Source organism: Lampris incognitus, chromosome 9 (genome assembly GCF_029633865.1).
Source record: "Lampris incognitus isolate fLamInc1 chromosome 9, fLamInc1.hap2, whole genome shotgun sequence".
NCBI classification, from domain to species: domain Eukaryota; kingdom Metazoa; phylum Chordata; class Actinopteri; order Lampriformes; family Lampridae; genus Lampris; species Lampris incognitus.
In genome coordinates, this window is record NC_079219.1 from 25,070,398 (window position 1) to 25,094,498 (window position 24,101).

General features: G+C 46.3%; 1 protein-coding gene across 1 annotated transcript; it reads left to right on the forward strand.

Moving 5' to 3' along the window:
- Positions 1 to 1,052: 1,052 nt before the first annotated feature.
- On the forward strand, positions 1,053 to 3,602 carry id4 (inhibitor of DNA binding 4). The gene is given in 4 exon segments (XM_056286646.1): positions 1,053 to 1,079; positions 1,082 to 1,426; positions 2,066 to 2,131; positions 2,894 to 3,602. Coding segments are annotated over 3 exon segments (420 nt in total). The 3' UTR covers positions 2,114 to 2,131; positions 2,894 to 3,602.
- The last annotated feature ends 20,499 nt before the right edge of the window (positions 3,603 to 24,101 follow it).

The following is a 24,101-nucleotide window of genomic DNA, read 5'->3' on the forward strand; positions in this document are numbered from 1 at the left end:
TTCCCCCCCCCTTTTTATGTTATCCATTAAGATAAGGTAGACCCTGTAATGCGCCAACCAATGCAGGATCTGGATGTTTCATGGCTAACACTGGACTGTTCGATAACAAATAAAAATTTTAAAAATGAGGCGGCGCGAATTACGCATCAACGACGGAGAATTCAGGCTATCGCCTTTAACCCGGGTCAGTTAGGAAACTTCAAACAGAGCTGTTCTGCTAATTCTACTATTCGGTTTGAGATGGTGTTTAGAGGTAAGTCCTGGGGTTTTCGGTAATGCTCAATCGAGCGATTTAACCTCTCTTTCTCCGTCTCCCTCTGTCCGTCAGTCTGTCTGTCTGCCCGTCTCTCTCTCTCTCTCTCTCCCTCTCTCTCTCTCTCTCTCTCTCTCTCTCTCTCTCTCTCCCTCTTACACACAGACACACACACCTTTCTCCTGCAGACAAGCAGCCCACCACCACTCGGAGAGAGAGAGAGAGAGAGAGAGAGAGAGAGAGAGAGAGAGAGAGAGGGAGAGAGGAGAGAGAGAGGAGAGAGAGAGAGAGAGAGAGAGAGAGAGAGAGAGAGAGAGAGAGAGAGAGAGAGAGACTCCTCTTTATAGGCTCCGTTGTTCCGTCGGTGAGCAGGCGGGCGCTTCGTGATTGACCAGCTTCTCGCCCACAACTGTCAACCAGCTGCGGCTGGCACCTCCCCTTTCCTCTATAAATGTACCACATCTATTCACTCCCTTCACGCCGTGCCTGCTGGAGTAAGCTCTGGGGTTCCGCGGGATGTGTTGACAGACTGACATTTACGCAATTTTTTTCTCAGTAAACGCTGTAAAGTTACCTGTTTTTTTTACGGCGATTTGAGATCGCATTAGGTTGCGGTATAGCTGCAGCGTTTTATAGGACCGTAAATACCTCACACCACCCGTGATTGTTTCGGGTTTTCTCTCTCTCTCTCTCTCTCTCTCTCTCTCTCTCTCTCTCTCTCTCTCTCTCTCTCTCTCTCTCTCTCTCTCTCTCTCTCTCTCTCTCTCTCTCTCTGCCGTGCGTTTCGTTATTATCTAAAATGAAGGCTATTACTCCAGTCCGCCCCAGAAGGATTCCTCCTCCAGCAGCAACGATCTCACCTTGCATTATCTGTCGGAGCACAGTCTCAACATCGCCCGGTGCAAGATGGAAGAGGAGGACCTGTTTTGCCTGCAGTACGATATGAACGACTGCTACAGCCGACTGAAGCGCCTGGTGCCGACGATACCGCAGGATAAGAAAGTCAGCAAAGTGGAGATCCTCCAGCATGTCATAGACTACATCTTGGACCTGCAGCTGGCGCTGGAGACGCACCCATCCCTCAACAAACAACCCCAGCAGCGGACCGGGACGTGCCCCCCTGCATCCAACCCCAGCCGGACACCGCTCACGGTTCTCAACATCGACCACCAGGTAAGCTTTATTATAAGAGGAAGAGGCACTCTTCAACCGGGACCCATATGCGTCCAACCCCCCACCCCCACCCCACCCCGTCTTTCCGTCAGACTCAGACAAAGCGCGTCATGTCACGAGTAGCATGCTTGTTACAGGATGTGTCATTGTCCTTTCAAACGCCACTCAGCTCTTTCAAAACATGGACCCTATGAATATCTGCCATAGTAGTTGGGGCAAAATGCGTCAGACGCTTTTGGCGACGCCAACATTGCCACTTGATTGTGGGCTTATGATTTGCATCATAATGTCTGCGAGCATCTGTGTGCGTGCGTGCGTGTGCGTGCGTGCGTGTGCGCGTGTGAGTGTGCGCGTGTGTCAGAGGCCCACCTTATCACAGGATAGGTGAAGTAGCTCAGCTTGCAGCCCACTCCACTGCGCACAATAAGCGTCATGTGTTATTCAATAGACTATAGGAGAAATTGTTATGTAAGATGTGGCCGGCTAATTCTCTGCAGCTTTTCCCCTGTATCTTCGTTTTTATTGTTTGTTTGTTTGTTTTCTTCTTCTTTCCTTTCTCTCTCTCTGTCGGCTAAAGGCCTAGCATTTATTTGGTGGTTATCGCTGGGAACTGAAACCGTTTCTCTTATCAATTTTCAGAGGACGTCAATAGTAAAAAAGCCGGATGATTCAATTTTATGCCGCTGAAGGAGATGCACTACAACGGTAAGTTAACTCATTACATTTACATTTTATTTTAAAGTATTGGTGACGTTGTTTTATTTCCCACCAGGAATCCATCCTGGTTTATGACTGGCTGATTAGACTTCTGTCTAAATGATGCCCTGTTATTTGATGCACGTTTGCCACTGGGGTCCAGTTGCTACGCCAGTCAATATATAATACCCCTGGCTTGTGGCGGTGGTCGTTAGCATAATAACACCACATGGTAGAGATAATGGGCTGCTGCGAGACCCGTGGTGACATGTACTTTCAATAGGTCGGTCAGTAAGACAGCAGCAGAAAACAGGAACATGAAATTGACCACATCTGCAGAGGACAAGTGCATTGCGCAGTAACTGTCACTTGTGTGGCAAAGTCTCACAAGTAGACACAAGGTTGAAGCGACCGTCTCTTTTCTCTCACTCGGTAGTAAAACACACACACACACACACACACACACACACACACACACACACACACACACACACACACACACACACACACAAAAAACGGGGCCCGGTGGCGGTCTTACTGACTGCTGGCACAGCTTGAGTCTCTAAACCTTGCAACCCCCCCCCCGCCCCGGTCCACACGCGCGCGCGCGCGCACGCACACACGCGTCCCAAAGAACTGTGGTTGTTGTTTGACCTGGTTTGTTTTGGGTTGTTGATCAAGCATGGCTTGTGTTTTGCCGATGGCGCCAGTCAGTCTGGAGTTGTTAGTTCACCCCCCCTCCTCTCCTCTATGTGTATCCACCCTCCACAGGTGTGTGCAGGCTGCACAAAGCCGCTCCAAAGCCAGCCAAACTTCACCAGGGACTCACACCCACTGGAGACACAGCCAGGAGGGGATGTCAAACCGCTGGGAGGAATAACACCCAAACAAACAACAACAACAACAACAAAGCTATTTATATCACTTTAAATTTCAACAGGGGTCTGTGTCAGAGCATTCCCTGCTGGTCATCATGACGACTTTATTTCCTTGATTTGAATATTGAAAGGGTGAACAGTGGGATCCGCCGCCGAGCTTTGCTGGAAAACCCTTTTTCGATCAACAAGCATTATGAAAAACCGTTTGTGAATTGTGCATTAAAATAGCTAAAACTCCAGTTGAAAGCTTTACTAAACAGCAAAAATAATTGTACATGTTTTGGACGTCTATTGTTTAAAATAGATGATTTGTGTTGAACGGGGGGGAGGGGGGTAATTCCCTGGGGGGGGTCTAAAGTTGTTTAATATTGTAAAGAAGAACAATTCTGAGTCAAGACAATTAAGATTGTACATATAGAGAAACAAATGTTATATAAATGTATGTGAAAGGAAATACTTATATGCTCAAAATAGACTATTGTAATTATAAGATATTTTTATTAAAACCTGTTTTGTTGCTCTGTAAATATTGTGTTTCCACTTTTGCGTCTTTAGTGGATGAACGTGGTTATGCTCGGCCAATAAAAGTGCTCCCACCGTGACGTCAGCGAACTGTTGGCAGTGTTTCTGCGATAGTGTTAACATGCTAGCATGTCAGGCTCAACGCACACACACACACACACACACACACACACACACACACACACACACACACACACACACTGAGTGTGCACGACAGACTCCCCCTGTGTGTAAGAAATGCGTGGTGGAGCGCCAAACCCATCTCCGCTGCTTCTGGTTCGGCTTCCTCTTGGACTGTTTTGTATTGGACAGACGCACTCCCTACGACAGCCTCCACCATTCAGCGCTGTGGGTCGGCCTGTCGCTGGATCCCGCCTGGCCCACATCCACTCACGCACGCACGCACGCACGCACGCACGCACGCACGCACGCACGCAGGTTTGACCTTGGTGCACAGGGCCGACCCGCTCACCGACTGAACGGCACATTTCTGACGCGTGTGTTCACAATTACACACAATGATTCTCGAAACTGCCTCCTTAAAATTGTGCTCGCACTCACCATTCCTCCCTTTTTAGCACACCGTTTCTCTTTAGCTGTGAACTGAGGAAATATGTGAATTAATGATTGGCAGACACCTTTTTCGGGCGGCGGCGGGAGGGAGGGAGGGAGGGAGGGTGGAGGCTAAAAACAATGATATTCATCAGGCAATGCTATTTGGTAGCTAGCTAATGCCAGTGTAAATGTAATGAAGGAAAAAAAACTGTCCGCTTATTTTTCATGACGTTGAATGGCGGCCTTAGCTCACGGCCGTGTGTAAGGAGTGGGAGAGGGCACCTGTACTTCCTGTCAGCTGCTGCTGCTGACCTTCACTGGCCTGTGAGGCATTGTCAAAACAATTAAAGGGTACAGTTTCCAGGAAGAATGGTGTCGTCTCAGGTTTTGTCTCGGCACGGCCATCTTTGTGTGCTTCATGTGCATCGTTAATTCTCCTAAGCACAAACCTCTCTTTCAGTCAGCTGTTTATTATGATTGTTATATTATCGTTATATATTATCATTATTGTCATCATACTGAGAATTCTGCTCGTGGACACGGTGACATATATGGCCGTACAGAAATCAAGCTGGACCTGTTAATAATAGCGTATTTAGACGCCCCATTATGAGTAATATTAACATGCTGTTAATGTCGATATCAGTCCTCGAGGACGTTTCGGGATTTGTAAGGTTTCATATTTTGGGGTAACAAAGAGTCTCCTTCCTGTTTTAATCTTGTTATGCTGTCATGATCATCTCCATCGTGCTGGACGTAGTAACGCTCATAGCTTCAGCAGATGAAGACGAGCAGCGGCAGTCTGATGGTGCCGATATGAAACGTGAGGACTCTTCATCTTATAGAGCCGTCAGTGTCCTGCCTGCATGTCCACATTCATCCTGCCCCCCCCCCCAAACGAATCCCAGAGACAACTTCCTGTTGCACATCTCAGCTGCAACGCATGTAAGTGGCCGAGATAAGGGGGCCGAATGGTTGCCATGGCAACATGGCCGCATGGTCACATGGTCGCCGGTTCAAATCCAGCCGGTGACCTTTGTTGCAGGTCATACCCCCTCTCTCTCTCTCTCGCTCCACCATTTCCTGTCTGCCTCCACTGTCCCAACCCAATAAAGGTATAAAATACAAAAAAAACAAAGCAAATTAAATAAATAAATAAACAGTAACGGAGATCAACTTCTGCATTTATTACAGCCTTTAAGACGTTGCAGACAACGGTATCTGATCGCAAACCGAGAATCGAACGGCAATAAAAGGGAAAATAAATTGTGAATATTTTCACTGAACAGAGGAGAGCAGCCAGAGGCGTGTGTAACGGACCATGGATGAAAACTGTGCCGCTGTGTCACTTACATTTTCAAACCACCGACTGATTTACATTTCTTTAGAAAAAAGAAGAAGAAGAAGAAGATGAAGAAGAAGAAGGTGAAGAAGAAGAGGAGGAGCACACTGAATAATGCTGTGGCTGACTGAACATGTAAATGTGTGATATACTGCATCCAGGTCAGATATGTGATCAGTCCATCAACATTTTGCTCCCACCAAAAATGATTCACAATCATTTAAGCAGTAAAAAAAAGAAGCCTTGATTGATTAATTACCAACATTACAACACAAATGGGATATTGCACCCCCAGCATATATATATATATAAAATAAAAACAAAAGAAAAGAAAAGCAAACTCGCTAATCCCTGATCATATATAACAGAAGAGTGCTATGTCTATCTATCTATCTATCTATCTATCTATCTATCTATCTATCTATCTATCTATCTATCTATCTATCTATCTATCTATCTATCTATCTATCTATCTATCTATCTATCTATCTATCTATCTATCTATCTATCTATCTATCTATCTAGATGTGTGTGTGTATGTGTATATGTATATGTATATATATATATATATACATCTAGATGTGTAGAGTGGTTAAAGAGGACTCTCGTCATTGTTAGAGTTATATATTCCTGCAGACGGAGAGGGTGACCCGTGTGATGCGGTGGATTTGTCCTTACAATAAGTTGCAGGGTACAGGTTAAAGGGGCCTTCGACTCAGACAGACGGAGGCCTTGTCAGTGTTACACACACCTCTCACACACCGTGCTTTGCTGTGGACATCTGAGGATAAGGCCACCTGTGAGTGTTCATAGTCCAGTGAGAGAGTCAGGCCCAGCTGCCCTTGACAAGCTCTGTCCTTGTGATGTGCAGCGTGTGTGTGTGTGTGTGTGTGTGTGTGTGTGTGTGTGTGTGTGTGTACTGTGTGCTGTAAAACGCAGGTGGCCAGCTTGACAGTTAGACTGTCTTGATATGATTAAAGACCTTGCCGGTCCCAGAAAGACCACTATATAAACGGAGCAGCCATGGAGGCACGGCTGTTGAATGAATGCCGAGGAATGTGTTTCCCAGGATATCTCAGCATTTTATACAGCTGATAAGAAGGCATTTATTTGCGAAGAACGGAAGCATGTCTATATATGTGCATCCCCGAATCGGGGAAGGTTGATGATTTCATTCCTCAATACAAAGTGCTGCAGGTTAATAGTTTGTACAGTTCCTGCTTCTCGAAACCATTCACACGCACCCCTAAAAATGTTCCCTTTCAATCTCATCCTTATTTCAGTCACATATTTAATTAACAATTTTACTTAGAGGCATAAATAAAAATAAAATCTTGCTTGTTGTACTGAGTTTTTGAGACTTAGTCTTTGCATTTATAAATACATGCACGCGAGCACACACACACACACACACACACACACACACACACACACAAACTGACGTCCATCTATAACAAGTGGTACATCCTGGCAAATGCATTAGTCTTGAATAGCAGCTAGCTAGATGGAGATATAGATTAAGCTATAAATGTAAATGTAGCTATAGAAATAGATGTAGATATCAGTATAGACATAGATGGAGATATAGATTAAGATATAAATGTAAATGTAGCTATAGAAATAGATGTAGATATCAGTATAGACACAGATGGAGATATAGATTAAGATATAAATGTAAATGTAGCTATAGAAATAGATGTAGATATCAGTATAGACACAGATGTAGATATAGACATTAGATAGCTACACTCATTGCATATTCTTTTTACCAAATGATATTCCATGTGAAATTGTTTAACAGTAATAATACTGATTAGACTCTGGAAGAGGGATTTTTGCTCTATTTTCAACACCTCTACAGCTCTCTCTCTCGCTCTCTCGCTCTCTCGCTCTCCCCCTTGCTCTTAAATTCTTCTGCAAAGTGAACTTTGTATTGTGGAATGAACGAGACTTTGTTAAGATTGTGAACTCACTACGTTGTATTTGCCACTACACTTGTTGAGGTTTTATAAGGTGGCAGCCATTATAGGCTCTGTATCTATCCTGCCTCCTCTGCCCAACTTCTGCCGGGAGTGTCACAACGGTGCAGCGAGCTTGTAACAAGTAAAATCCCTACAATGACTTCATCTACAGGCCTCTCTCTCCCTCTCTCCCTCCCTCTCTCTCTCTCTTATCATTTCTACGGACAAACCGTTCACATGTCCTCGTTTGGGTTTCTTACAGTCTAGTTGAGGTGGTTCTCGTGCCCTCTGTGCAATAGGGCGCTGTGTACCCATTCAGCCGGGCTGGGCCAGGCCGGGCCCTGCCTGGCTCACCCTGTGTATACTCCCACGTCCAGATCGTGGGAAACCATCACATCCTGTTTGATAAGGGAGGTCCGTCCGAGCTGCCTTGGTCAGCCTGTGTCCGCCTGGGCTGAGGCTAAGGGAGCAGACACACCAAACCCGTGACCAGTCACTCGGAAATGTTATTATGTGTGCAACACCAACATCATCACTATCAAAACAAGAAACGGGCCATGCTGCAGGACGGCAAGTATAGCTACAGGTTTGAACAGGTGTGTGTGTGCGTGTGTGTGTGATGTCATGCATGCCATTCATTTGTGTGTTTCCCTGACAAGGACAACATGCTCATCATCCAGGAGGCAGACTAGATACAGAGTCAAAAGCTACAAAAAGAAAAATTGTGTTAATTTGAAAGAAAGGGCTGCCATAGGACATCCACGCTGTTGTCCGCTATTCTCTCGTCCCTTTCTTCCAGGTTGACCTAATGCTGCCCCTAAATCTGCCTTACCACCACCCTACACCTAGGAAACCAAATTAACGTGGGGACATTTCCAAACGCTTGTCCCCCCCCCCCAGAAGGCAATGGACATGTGGGCTATGTGCCTCCATGTGGGGTATTATGGCGTCTACCAAAGTTTAATCCCCTACTTCCGGGTTACTCTAAATCAACACTTAACCAACAGATGTCTTTTTGCAAACTAATGCAACAAATGTGCGTGTGTGAGTGTGTGAGTGTGTGTGTGTGTGTGTGTGTGTGAGTGTGTGTGGTTTCACATAGAAAGAAACCCACCATCTCTTAATTACACAAATTTATACAACACGGCCGTGGCACAAACATATAAATTGAGGATGCCAGCAATCATCTCTCTCTTGAATTAACCCTCTGCATATGTTAAACGGCAATAACAGGTTTTGCTGTTTTGCCTCGCCCCTCCCTCTCTCTCTCTCTCTCTCTGTGTCTCCCTCTCCCTGATTTAGCTCGGCATTATTGTGTTCCACGGGGGCCTATATCCCCGCGTGTTAATCACTGCTCTTCCCACAGCACAGGGAAATATATGGCGGGGTGCTTGGAGAGGAACAGCGGAGGACAAAAACGTGCTCGCTCTTGGACACTACTTGATTACAGACTAATTGGTCTAGAGTGATTAAATATCTCATGCTTCTCGCTAATTGCAGCTATTTAAAGGCGCTATTAGCTTAAAATGCCCGCAACCAACAGCCGTTTACTCATAAACAACATGTGAGATGCATCAGTTCACCTGCGCTGTTCGGCTCGGAAACAAAGGAACGTGAGCCGGAGCTCTCGCGAGACGGAGCCCAATCTTTTCTGCATTTACTTTTTATCAGCGTTTCTGAATAACGGCTTGTTATGAAGAAGTCGTTTGACCCCCCCCCCCCAATGCTGCTCTAAACCAGGGCATATCTGCAGAAGCTGCAGGTCTATTTGTTTAGTGATCCTTGGTTAATCACAGTTAGTTTCATTTTCAGTGTTTGATGAGTCCTTTTTGTAATATAAAGGTGTTATTATTTTGTATGCACGTACACTGTATGTGTGTGCGTGTGTGCGTGTGCGTGTGCATGTGTGTGTGCATGTGTGTATGGATTGATGCATTTGTGCATGAAGACGAGTCTCGGGCGTTTGTGTGAGGGGGAGAATATGCTGTCATGGTTTATCCTTGATGTCGATACAATGACTGAATATGAGGAGACTCCAAAATATTTCCAGCGTGAATGATAACTATATATGAATTATGGAACATCGACACTCAATGTGTCCTTTTTCACCTCGCTAAGGTAATCATCACTAGTGGAGGCGGGTGGGGCATATCGACTCCATATGTTTTGGTAGAAACAATCACAGAAAAACAAAGCAGTGACCAGCCCACAGTTTAGGTTTAAAATGCTCCCTTTCAGCCGAGCAACACACCACTATAGGGGCAAGTGTGGGTGGGGGATAGATAGATAGATCGATAGAGAGAGAGAGAGAGAGAGGAGGGAGGGGGGGGAGAAAAATAGGGAGTGAGAGGAACATTGAAACAAATACAGGGAGGGTGAGTGAAAGGCAGAAAGGGCAATGGAAGTGTAACAGAGAGAGAGGTGGCTGGGTGGATGGGTTGGGGGGGCTTGGCACTGTCGGTGCCAAATGTGGGCTCCCAGGAGACGGGCGATGAATTACAGAAATGAGATCTCAGACAAATGCCAAGCTTTTCCAAGGAAGAATGAGAACGGCTGTGCACCCCTGGAGAACACAGTGATTAGAGTGGGGGGAATCACGGGTCTGCCAAGCCCCTTAAAGGATCTGTGTATGCACGTGTGTGTGTGTGTGTGTGTGTGTGTGTGCGTGCGTGCGTGCGTGCGTGCGTGCGTGCGTGCGTGCGCGCGCGGAGAGGATTTTGGGGCTTGCGTGTGCACCTGCATCAGTGTGTGCATGTGTAGGGGTGGTGCTGGGACCACAGCCATGTCAGCCTGAACATGACCCTGAGGTGTAGTCATTTGACAGCCAATATGGCGAGCTGCTGCGTGAGCATGGACGGGCTCCAAGTGCCTGACATCCAACAGATTTCTTTTCACCAATTGAGCTTCGTTAATGACACCTCTTGTGGTCTTGCGTAGGCTTGGGAAGTCAGAGAACAATGTCGGAGAAACAGGAACATATCTTTTCAATTCAGTGAGATAATTAATTCACATTCAAGCAGGGGTTCTTGAGAAGACACCAGGGTAGGAATGATGTCCATCAACACTTTATGGATGGCACTTGGCATAGGCCTGAAAACCCTTTTGAGTCCCCGAAATCTAATTTAAGAAATTGCGCATTACAGCAGTAAGACGCATGAAAAAACATACCAAGGACGCCTCGACACACAAAGCACACATCTACAGGTATCCTCTAAGCTTGAAGTCGATGATGAAACCACAAGAAATCATTAAAAAAAATGGACCATTTTCTTCTTTATTGAAAAAATACTCAACCCAACTTTATTTATATGACACTTTACACACAACACAGTAGATCCGAAGGGTTTTACAGCACACACACAGGAAAACCTAAACAAAATAAAGAGACAAACACTAGGGAAGATAAATCAGAGTGATGATGATAATAATAATAATAATAATAATAATAATAATAATAATAAAGGCACGTGGGCACATAGAGAGCCCATAATGACACCACAGGCCTACAGAGACTTGAGGAGAAGTTCTTGAGCTGGTTGAGTTGGACACAGTTAAAGTCTCATGAGTCAAAGTGTGTTTTAATGAATTAAAGCCACATTATTCGACATTGTATTCTTACAACGAACTGTGTTCTTACAATGAAATGTGTTCTCTGCATTTAACCCTTCCTATTGTATAGGAGCAGCGGGCAGCTGCAGCACCCGGGGACCAACTCCAGTTCTTCTTCCCATTGCCTTGGTCAGGGGCACAGACAGGAGTATTAACCCTAACTTGCATGTCTTTCTGATGGTGGGAGGAAACCGGAGCACCCGCAGGAAACCCAGGCAGACACGGGGAGAACATGCAAACTCCACACAGAAAGGAGCTGGGACGGCCTGGGGTTCCAACCCAGGACCTTCTTGCTGTGAGGCAACAGTGCTAACCACTGGGACACTGTGCCGCCCAAACAGTAGCTCCCATACCAGGAGTCGAACCAGGGGCGCCTGAGTAAAAACTAGGAATCCTAACTGCTAGACCATATGGGAGCTTAAGATGAATACTGAAACTCTCAGTAGTGGGGGAGAACCAGATGGTGGGAGGAAGAGAGCAGCAATAGAGAAGGCCTGTCCCCATAACACCTAGTCCTGGATGTTGGGACAGACACAAGTCTGGTCAGACGGAGTCAGTTCTCTCACAGACAGGGTGATATGGAGACAGGGGCGCTGTAATGTAGGAGGGGGAGAACATTTTGACACTTTGTAGACCAACATCAGGATTTTCAAAACAACCCTGTAGCTAACAGGCGGCCAGCGTAGGCAGGCAAGTATGGCAGTAATGTGCTCCCTCCTTGTTGACCTTGTTAAAACTCTTGCTGCCTGCACTCTGATCTAGTTGGAGATGGGGTAAACAAGACCGAGGGACAACGAAACACAGAGTTGCAGTGATCAGGGCGGGAGGACATGAAGGCATGGATGACTTTCTCCTGGTCAGAAGTACAGAGAATCGATCCGAGTTTGGAGACGGAGCGGAGCTGCGTGAAGCTTAATTTTAAATACCTGATTGATTTGTTCATTGAACTTTAATCCCAAATTGAATATTACATGTGATACAACAGAGGGGGCCAGTGGTCCAAAATGAGGAGAAATAATGTTCGTCCAAATAAAATAACCAATGGCTTCATTCTCACTGAGCTGAAGAAAGTGTGTGGCCATCCAGTATTTGATGTCTAGAGACAATTATTGAGGTCAGTTAGTTTGTTGTAAATACATAAGATTCAGACAGCAGAGCCGTATTGTGCAGCATTATGCCAACATTTTATTTTTTATGAATCATCAGATTCCTTCAGTTAGAGCTGATGTGTTTGACCAGCATATCTTGAAACGGGGAACGTCTTTCAGCCAGAGGCTCTGCAGAAACTACATCAAACAAAAGAGAAATCACGTCGGCGTCTGAGATGAGAAATAGGGGCCTCAGATAACCGCATTGTCTCTATTGTGGCTGGTATTGAAAAATTCATTTGACCTCTCGCTAATGGTGCAAATTTCTACCATTTGTCCTTGCACCCAGAGATATGAGAATAAACTGAAACCTTGCAGCATGCACGCCTCAAATGAACAATGACTTTGTAAATATCCAATACAAATGAACTAAATACTAGGCACGAGACACACTGGGTTTGGAAAGGAAATTGTGACCCTCTACGGTGAGAGGAAATTGTTTTACAGCAGATTTCGTCTAGGAATACGTCAAGAAAGTTTCTGTGATTATAGCAGTTTTGTGAATATCTGTTGAGCTCCATGCTTGCCAGCGCAAGACAGTTATAAATAGGGAGCCACAACACAAAGCTTAGTGGCAATTCAGATCCGGATCCAAACAACACACTGCACAGCAGCCTAATGATCCCTCCATATGTTTCCATATAGATATCAAGCCATCGATTAAGGGAATGTTGTCATGTAGTTGGCAGCGATTAGGCTGCACAGTTTGGCACCCAGTCAACAACTAATTCACATGGTAATGTCTTCCAGATCAGGGCTCGCCCTCAAACTGGTTTCCCTCATTGACTTGATTCGCTGATTGGACAGATGGCCACCTTTCAGTATCACAGACGTCTGTTTTTGTTTAGACATAGGGTGGTGGGGCTACGGGACTGGGGGGGATTCCCAAGCTTATGAATAAACAAGAACAATCATCTAGATAAACAACGGCATTATCTGGTGTCTGAACCTTGATGACAATCCATTATGGCCATTACTGTCACATCATGTGCTACAGCCAGCTTTTAATTGCTCTAATTCGATATGCAGAGGAAAAAAATGACTTTGTATCAATTGGTGCTCTTAATTGATTTGTTCCTCTGCTTGCCAAGAGCCCAGTCTGCGGGCATTTGTACCGAAACCTATCAAAGCGGAGCAATGAGCGAAGGAACGAGAACTGTGGACAAAATTGCTGCAGTTTGTGGAATGGGAAATAAAAAAAAGTAAAAGTTTTTTGTTTTTTTTCCCCTCACTCCTCGCCACCTCCTGTTCTTCCCCTTTCTTTTTATTCGCCTATCCCCTCTCTGTTTTGCCTGGCAGCAATATTTCTCTGGAGACTTCAGCTGCAGGAAAATGTCAGACGTGAACAGGTGCGTGCACGTGCGTGCGCGCGCGCACGTACGTATGAAATTGTGTGTGTTTCTGCGTGTTTGTATCACCTCACATCACGTCCCTTGTATGCACTGGATATCAAAGCACACGCCGTGTGTGTGCCCCCTAAGAAGGAGGCAGTGTGAGCTCTGCCAGTTGGTCTCCATCACACGAGTTTGCAACAAACTAATAAAGAGAGCCAGGAATGAACGCAGCTGCAGCATACACGCACAATAATGGCTCTCAATCACCATGGATGAACTAACCAACTCTGAGAATTATAACAACTTCGTTGACACAAATGCGGGGGTAAGGTGGTGCCCTGTTTCTGAGGCGTGATAGCTTGGCATAGCAAATAGGGAAAACAAAAGCAAATCTGGTCTATTCCGTTGCCTACCAACACGGGGATCGCCGGTTCGAATCCTCGTGCTACCTCCGGCTTGGTGGGGCGTCCCTAGAGACCCAATTGGCCGTGTCTGCGGTTGGGAAGCCGGGTATGGGTATGTGTCCTGATCGCTAGCGCCTCCTCCAGTCAGTCAGGCACCTGTTCCGGAGGGAGGGGGAACTGGGGGGGAATAGTATGAGAGGCCGTATAGGCCATATCCCATACTTTACCTCTCACATACACTGCTGGAAATGCTCTCACGTACATATGGGAAATCTTCCCACATACACATGTGAAATCCTCTCACATACTACTGAAATGCAATAGTTGTATGTAAGAGGAAGTTCAGTAGTATGTGAGAGTTAAAGTATGGAATATGGCCTATACGGCCTCTCATAGCATAGCGTGATCCTCCCACGCGCTACGTCTCCCTGGTGAAACTCCTCACTGTCAGGTGAAAAGAAGCGGCTGGCGACTCCACACGTATCGGAGGAGACATGTGGTAGTCTGCAGCCCTCCCCGGATCGGCAGAGTGGGTGGAGAAGTGACAGGGGACGACTCGGAAAATAAGGTGAATTGGCCAAGTACAACTGGGGAGAAAAATGGGGGGAAATCCAAAAAAGAAGAAGAAGCAAATCCTGGGTTTTGGCGTGAAGCTATCAAGTCTGCATCTTCATACATCGGGACATTTTTATCCGCCATCAGCGCATCACTATAGCTGTGCGACGCTGTTTTACATGATACCGGGTAGGCTGTAGTGTCGACTCAAAATTCGATGTTAAATGCATAGAAGTGAAAGGTCCGCCTCTTTTGTTGGAAGGCATGACGGTACTGTGCATACTTCAGTAAGGTAAAGTGATCGATAAGTACCTGCAAATGAAAACAAAATATAAAAAAGGGTACACAAAGCAATTTTCAGTAACAAATGTAATGTATATCACCGCTTTCCTGAGTGTGCATGCTCATAAATATGCATCCGCATGCGCAAAAGGACAAAAGAATATTACACAATCATATTTCCAACCTTCAAAACACGGCCCGGGATGAAAACCCACTGTAGACCAGCGTGCTGCAGTGGAGCTGCAGCGGGAGGAGGCGAACAGGTGCATAGTTCAACGAAGATAAATATAGCCTAGCTTGATTAAATAATTTCTCTACCTGTCCCGGATAATAACTCATTATGTTAATCACAATCCATATTAATCAATTTCTCATTTGAACTGTCATGATGTGATTGTCTTAGAGGAGATTTTGTGAAACGCGGCGAAAAGATTCACCTTTCGCCATTCATCAAAGTCGAACGGGGGGGAAATGTGAATATCAAATTGGAAGTCAACATTGTTCAGTGTTGCACGAACCCACGGCCACGGAAAGCGCTGCGTTTATTTCAGCAGTAAAGCTGAAAGGAGCCACCATAAAAGCATTTGGACAGGAAATGCGGGCCAGTTGGTACAGTCTGGTGGTGAAATAACACAACAGCGATGCAACACAACAGGAAACATATTCGCAATAGCCCAGAGACCGTTTATCTATGCTTGTGTACCTGGGTGTGTGCGCGCGCGTGTATGCGCGCGTGCGCACGTGTGTGTGTGTGTGTGTGTGTGTGTGTGTGTGATCAGACTCATATATTGTGATTGTCTCATTGTGAAATTGCCCTACTGGGGAAGCCAGCTGTTCCTTTACTGTGCCCATAAAGAGGAGGCAGGAATGTCTGGTGGGATGACTGGTGCTGCGGAGACAGAGACAGAGAGAGACTCACTCACACCTTTCAGAGCCACAACGCTTCAGTCGCTTTAGTGTCGCAGATGTGGGGGACACACACGCACACACAGGCACGCATGAACACACACACACACACACACACACACACACACACACACGCACGCACACACACACACGCACAGATCGACATACTATATACAGTGAACAGTACATGCAAAAACAAAAAAAGACCCAGGCATTCATAAGCAAGTACACATGCATGCAGAAATGCACACATACACACCATACAAACACAAAAAAGTCTGAAGCACACTTGCACATTCAGACATACACATACTCACACACCGCGGAGGCAGAAAAACGCAGTAGCTAGGAGAGGTGGTGGTGTTGGTTGCGGAAGCGTTATCGGCCCATATCTGTGCTTGGAGCCACAGCAGTCTCCCAGGCTGCTATCAGCTCCCACATTATCTCTGTCTGAGAGTGTGCAGGAGGAGGAGGAGGAGGAGGTTGAAGTCAGCCCCCGACTCTCCTGTCTACCAGCTCTCCACCCAAGCTCCCCAGACACACGCGCGCGCGCGCGCGCGTTAACATTTACTACCAACTCGTTAGGGTGGAAGAAATGAAAAGAAATGTCTGTCCCCGTGTCTCCGGACTAACTGGGCCTCGTTGCTGCGGCACAGATACAACAACACCGCCGGAAATACAGCGCCATGTCCACTGACAGACAGACGAGGGGACGGAGAAAGAAAGAGAAAACGACAGAGAAAGAAATAACAAGATGGAGGGAGTAAGAAGATGAAAGAGGAAAAATCGAGAGAATGGTTGAGCGCGAGAGAGAGAGAGAGAGAGAGAGAGAGAGAGAGAGAGAGAGAGAGAGAGAGAGAGAGAGAGAGAGAGAGAGAGAGAGAGAGAGAGAGAGAGAGAGCGAGAGAGAGAGAGCAGCCTGCTGCAACCACCACTACCCCAGGTCTCATTAAGTTAATGGTCTCTACGGATGGCGGAGGGTTGAGTGGGGACGGAGAGTTGGAGGGGTGGGTGGAAAGGGACTGAGCCGTAGCAATGTCACTTTGTTCCAGATTACAGCGTGAATCAATAGGACCCGTGCAGGAGAAAGGCTGGCTACGGCTGCCATTTGCATGAGGTGTACCAGGTTCCTTACACCAAATACAGACGTGAAGGGAACGTTGGTCTCTCAGGCATGGATGGGTGTTGGACACTGACCTCCTTACTAATCTATGTGCCCACAATATAGTGTGCATAATCATATTCATGGATGCATCCATTACCTTATTACCTTAAAACTAATCCTACAGCAGCACCCATTGCCTTAAAGCTGCAGTAGGTAACATTGAACATTCCAATGCAAATCCTTCCACCTCTCTCTCTCTCTCTCTCTCTCTCTCTCTCTCTCTCTCTCTCTCTCTCTCTCTCTCTCTCTCTCTCTCTCTCTCTCTCTCTCTCTCTCTCTCTCTCTCTCTCTCTCTCTCTCTCTCTCTCTCTCTCTCTCGCTCGCTCGCTCTCTCTGCTGCCTCGCGAAGCCCCTCCCACCAAATGACTCTACGTCGCTCTTCATCCCCTTACACTCGTGTACAGCCAGGAAATGTCAAAGTGAGACACGTGAAACTTGTATCGTGGTTGATCATCTATCCGTGTAAAACAGTATATTTGTTTTTCCAGGGAATCTTAAAGTTACAATAATATTGTTCATGTGAAGCAGCCATTTTGAGATGGTCTTGTTGAGTTTTATGGTTAGGCTTACAACCATAAGCAACCGGCGGGACAGGGCGCGAATTGATCACGCACGCGTGCATCTTGCATTTGTGGAACAGCCAATAGGAACGCCCTCTCCCTGAAGTGATCCGTGATTGGCTAACCCCCCCCCCCCCGGCTAGATTTCTTAAAGCCTGAATACAGAGCCAAGAGAAGGTGCAGAAGTCTAGTTTTCACTTACACCACTTGAATGACAATATGCTGAAAGGTTATTATGGAATTCTTTTTACCATAACGCCACTAAAAAAACGGTCTAGCCCAGCTTTAAGCTGGTATATATTACCAATCCACGGACGGGTCATTCGCTTGTCTCCGCTCGTGTGTCACAGCCCCTCTTGTAGGGCTATTGTGCCGGTGACATGGCCGTCAGTGTTGACACGGTATCAGCCGCTATCGTCTGGACCGTCCAGCCGCTGGCGCCATACCCAGACAGGGGTTACGGCTGCACTGCTTGCTGGTCTGACTGGTGTGACAGGGCGGAGAGGGTGGAGAGGGATACTTAGCGAGCGCCGCATGCGTGAGAGGGTTAAAAGAGAGCCACTGGTGTGAAAATAGAAAGGCGATGGATAGAAACGGCTACGACAGCGAGCTTTAGCATGCTGCATGACTTTAATAGTGTCGGCGTTTAAATGAGTACTCTTTCGAGAGGAGACAGTCAAGAACCGAACACAATCAGATTAGGAAAGCTCAACGCGAAGCCCAGTAAAAACATTTAATGGTGTTTCTCTTGCCACGGTGACACATCAGCTTTTACAGTATCAGTGTACGATGGTGTTCGTCAAAAGCTCCGTGGCTGACACCATCGCGCGTGTGCGAGCCAAGCGAGGACAGGAACGGTGCTAATTGGTTTGTGAGGCTTTTTGTCTCTTTTGTTGGTCTCTGGTCTGGAAATATAAGGAGATGCTGATGTGAGGCGTGACAGGGCATAGACCACTGACAAAGAGAAAGGCACGCAGAGGGAGAGAGAGAGAGAGAGAGAGAGAGAGAGAGAGAGAGAGAGAGAGAGAGAGAGAGAGAGAGAGAGAGAGAGAGAGAGAGAGATGGCAATTCGCAAAATATTTATACATCAGCCTCAGACTTGGTAAAAAAGAGCAAAGGGGAACAACAGAGATGGAAAAGGAAGGCACTGACAGAGAACGATAAGAGAAGTGGAATAACAGAAAAGAAAGAAAGACAAAGAGAAGCAGAACGACAAGAATATTGGAACGGCATTACTCGCAAGAGGGAGTGTTTTTTTTTCTAAGTGAAATAAACTATTTGTCCTCCCTGGTAGTAGCACCTTGATCCCAGCTGCGTAAATCTAGAGGGGGGCGGGGGGGGCACCACTGCTGCTGCAGCAACTCGCTGTGTTCAAGTTTGCAAATTCAGGTGCAGGGGTTCTCTGTAAGTTAATGAGACGCAAAGACACACACACACACACACACACACACACACACACACACACACACACACACACATACACACACACCGATGCATATGTACACGTATATACTACGTATAGTGTATGTGTATATATATATATATATATATATATATATATATATATATATATATATATATATATATATATATATATATATACCTGCACCTGAAGGGACCATCTGACGAGGCCAAAGTGACGTGGGTTTCAGGGGACTGTGAACCCGGTCCCTCCACAGATGGACCGGCGCCCTGCTCCCTCTCCCTAACGCTCCATTCGGCAGCTGTGTGAAGTAAGCTAGGTATCCCTGATGCTAATTTGTGCTGATACAACCAAAACCTTTATTGAGACAGGAAAAAGAGTGTACAACACCCACCCCTGGTGCGCTGGACAAGCCACCTGGAATAATATGCTGCCGAGGCTGAGGCGCACTTCTCTCTGGGGCGTGGGTCCGTTTAATGTGCGCCGCCATGAATGTTTATTATAAGGTTATATTGGGCTGCTGTGGAAAAGTTACAAGTGCAACTCTCAAATACATTTAAAATGTGTTTCACTGTAATATAATACGGGTGACAAGTACGCTGCATCACACAAGTTTGTACGATGCACTGTACGTTTAAAATGGTCCTTCGGTGTTTTTTTTGTTTTTGTTTTTATTTCTGGTTTATCCTGTATTGAATTGTCATTTAACGTGGTTTTGCTTAAGAGAAGAAGAAGCTCACCTGCTTGATGTTGATGTCAGAAGATGTGAAAAGTGCATTTTTGGAAGTTTCTTTTCTTTTTTGTTACGAACCCTACCCTGTACGTATGCTTTAAATTACAACCTTTCGGGCGTCCGGGTAGCGTAGCGACCAATTCCGTTGCCTGCCAGCATGGGGATCGCCGGTTCGAATCCCCGTGTTACCTCCGGCTTGATCGGTTGGGAAGCTGGATGTGGGTATGTGTCCTGGTCGCTGCACTAGCGCCTCCTCTGGTCGGTCGGGACGCCTGTTCAGGGGGGAGGGGGGAACTGGGGGGGGTAGCGTGATCCTCCCACGCGCTACGTCCCCCTGGTGAAACTCATTGTCAGGTGAAAAGAAGCAGCTGGCGACTCCACACGTATCGGAGAAGAAACGTGGTAGTCTGCAGCCCTTCCCGGATCGGCAGAGGGGGTGGGGCAGCGACCGGGACGGCTCGGAACAGTGACGTAAGTGGGGGGGGGGAATCCCCGCCCCGCCCCCCCAATAAATAAATAAATAAATAAATAACAACATTTCAAAAGTAGGTTCAATTATCAAGCAGAATTTGAAAGGAGGCGTTAAGGTATTGTTGTCCCTCATTAGTCCAACAATGACTTACGAGCTGTCGAGCCATAGCCAGCAGAAACCATTAAGTTTTTACATATTTTATGTTTATTGAAACCCCCCCTCCAACTTTTCTCCCTTTCGTCTGCTGCCCCACAATGTGTGTCATTAAATAAAGCAGAAATGAAACAGAAATATCATCAAAAAATGCCTTCAGAAAAAAACACAAAACAAAACCCATTGCAAATAGCAGGATACAAACAGCCACTTTTTGTTCTCCAAATGAGCAACGCAGCATATGATTTATGGCGCGTTGTGGCAGAATTTCATTCCAGTAACACAACAGGCTCATTCCTCTATTTACATCTATTTACACATGATGCATTTATTCATTTCCCCCCCTTGCCCTGCCTGCACCAGGTTTCATCCACTGTCTCAATAACTGTGGGACACGTCAGACCTGCAAATCACATTACAAACACACACTGTCTGCTTCTCTCTCTCTCGCTCTCACACACACACACACACACACACACACACACACACACACACACACACATACATACATACATACACACATACAAACATACACACATACACACACACACACACACACACACATCCTGCATAAGGTCTTCGATGCGCAACAGTTTTTTGATATTACAAAGACTGAATATAATCAGTTATCTGTCATATGTATAATGTCTTCCAAATAGCCCATTCCCCTCCAAACACAAGTAATATACACAGTAATGTCATTGGCGCACTCACCTCGGCAAACGCCGCAGTAGGAATAATGGGGAGTTTTGTTCACTTTATGAAATACTATTCATCACAAGCGAGACAAACAAATCTGATCTCTGGTGTGGATAATTCACTGGAGGAGATTTATATTGTTTTCCTGCAAAAGCAATAACGGGGCATCGTATGAATGTTTTTTAATTACATTATCGGGGCTCAGTCTACACTTAATAATGAAAACATTTATTGGTGTGTGACTGAATTATCATATACAACATAGTACTGTATGGTCCTTTTAATGCTGCCGAGACACAGAAATAACAACTTTAAACCAACACATTCAACCTAAACTAGCTTGGCAAGACCGAGTACACACGGTTATGAAGTTCAGTCCTTCACGCGCCGTCTATCACCCAAAGGGAGGAGTGTCGCAGCAAATTCATGTCGTTTATCTCTAAATCAAGGTTGAAATGGGAAGGTTTCCATCACGCTAAATGTGTGCTACAAGCTAAAACAAAAAATGTTGATAGAAATAGTTTTAGACATGCGACCCGAATTCGGATAAACGGCTTGGATGCTGGATGGATGGATGGACAGATACTAGTATACTGAAGTCTGGATTGGCCACCTAGCATGACGTGCATGGTGCCGAGTTTGGGCACAGTGAAATTGCTTTTGAAACCTTTGGCAGGAGAGTCAGTGTAATGGGAAATAAGCAGGAATTAGGTTAAACCCGAGATTGAAAAGAAACGTCAGTGAGCACCTGCAGTTGATGACTCAATATAGCTCGCTGTTTGTTCAGGAATCAGGGATATTTGTCATAATGAAACGAAATATCATTTTCCCCCAGCCCACAGCAGTGCAACACAGAGACAAAACCTCACATCCAAAACTACAGAACACATATATCCAAACTAGCACATATATATATATATATATATATATATATATATATATATATATATATATATATGTAACGGGGGCAGTCCTATGCTGTTCTATGCTGGTCAGCCTGCTGCACGCCCGTCACTTCCATCATCAGCTCTGCGTTGTGTTCTATTTTCGGTGGGGTCCCAGATGTTGTGGGGGGCCCTCAGTCTCTCATCATCATCATCATCATCATGATCAAGGAAGGAGGGGGGACACACAGGACTCTATTTGGCTCACCTTGCCATTTATTTTGGTTTCAAACCCTTCGACAAACGTCCAGTCCTCCAGCGGGAGCGGTGTTTCTTACGGACGTGGGGGTCAAAGTTCAACCACTGCCCGGACTTCACTCGTGTGCGTTAGAAGGAGAAACCGTCCACGGGACTCCGATGTAAGAAAGGATAAACAAGTATTTTATCCCACAGCTTGCAGTATCTTCTTACAGGGATACTCAAGGTTACGTTCTCCTCAACCAGCAAAACTGTCCTACCGTAAGAAACACGCGTGGCTCGGCTCGATCGCTGCTTGAGACTCCTCCCACAAAACAAAAATGGCCTCTCTCGCGTTCCCTCTTCCGTGTACCCATAAGACCTCTCTCTTAAAGCGACAGTACACGTATATGACGGTCGTTGTAAAACACATAAAAGTAAATAATGACATAAAATAAAATGTAGTAAACACAAATAACAGCACACAGACAGGATTTGGTGATATTTCATACTCAAACAAAATAAAATAAAAACATTAATTTTAACATGGTTACATTCACCCCTCCTGAAATTCACCAACATCCTGACAGCAGGGTAAAAAGAGAAAGAGGAAAGGAAAAGCCCATCACTGACTACTGGCACAAGTGAAAAGAAGGACCTAGTCCTCCAGTCAACTTAGGAGCTACCTCGGTTACGAGGTCCAGAAAATAATGAGGTTGATCAAGTCTCAGAATTCCCTTAGATCAATGTGACGCCTGATACGCCACACCATGCACTTGGCCCAAAACAACCCTGTCTGATAGACACCTAATAACTCACATTAAACTAGTTTGAATGACTCCAACCTCCATCAAAGTTCAAACCCTCACACTCCGTAGAAATGGCATCTGAGCCATAGATTCTATTAACCTGTTCACTGACCTCACCACCCTCCCTGTGCGTGTCCTAACCCGACCATCGCTCTCTACTTGTGTGCGTGAGACAGTGCGAGCTGCAACATCTGTATCGAGTGAGGGTGGTGCCCCTGTGTGCGAATCAGTGTGAGATATAACACCTACATCGAGTGAGTGTGATGCCTCTATGTGTGGTGCATGTGTGTTGTGTGGTGCGTGTGTGTTGGGTGGAGACTGAGCAGTGGCCCCCACAGGACTGACTACCAGACTAGACGGAATGAACTCTTCCGCTTCTGCCCACTCAGATCTAGGTGAGTCTCCAAGTGATGAGACTGCTAGCCCCACTGCATCCCCTGAGACCGTCAGGCCATCTGCACTGTCCTCCTCATCGGACCCTGCGCAGTCAAGCAACTGACTGGTTGTACTGGACTCCTCACCCTGATCTAACTCAGGTAGGGGCAAGAAGTTGACCTCCAACAAACGGTTCCTGTGCACCACCCTGGTGTGCCCCTCTGCATCCTGAATCTTGTAGACATGGATATTGGGGTTGACACCGACAACCGTGTACACTCCGTTCTCCCATTTGTCAGCCAACTTTCTCTTCCCTCGCTCACTCTGGTTCGCAACCAAAACACGATCCCCGACAGACAGGACAGTGCCCTTGGCATATCTGTTGTACTGTCGCGCCTGATGCTGCTGCTCAGCCGTGGAGTGCTTCTGAGCGATCTCCATTGCACTCCTTAGACAGGAAAGCAGAGACTGAGCATAAGAGTCATAATCAACAACGTGAGGGTCATGCAAAACCTGCCTGAACATAACATCCACCGGCAGTCTTGGGACACACCCATACATCAGGAAGAAAGGCGCGTAACCCGTGGTCTCGTGAACAGTGGCATTGTACGCGAGCGTGAGAGAATGGATCTGCTGAGGCCACTGTTGCTTCTGCTGAAGCGGAAGGGAACGGAGCATATTCCCCATCGTGCGATTAAACCGCTCTGTCCCACCATTACCCATAGGATGGTAGGCCGTCGTGTGGGACTTCGCTACACCCGCCAACCTGAGAAGCTCTGCAATCAGGTTGCTCTCAAAGTTTGTGCCCTGGTCAGAATGTATTCTCTCCGGAAACCCGGAAACACAGAATACATGATCCCAGAGTTTCTTGGCGACCTGCTTCGCTGTCTGATTGGCGCAGGGGAACGCGTGAGCAAGCTTAGTGAAGTGGTCAGTAACCACTAGGACATCGACCGACCGCTGCTTACTGTCC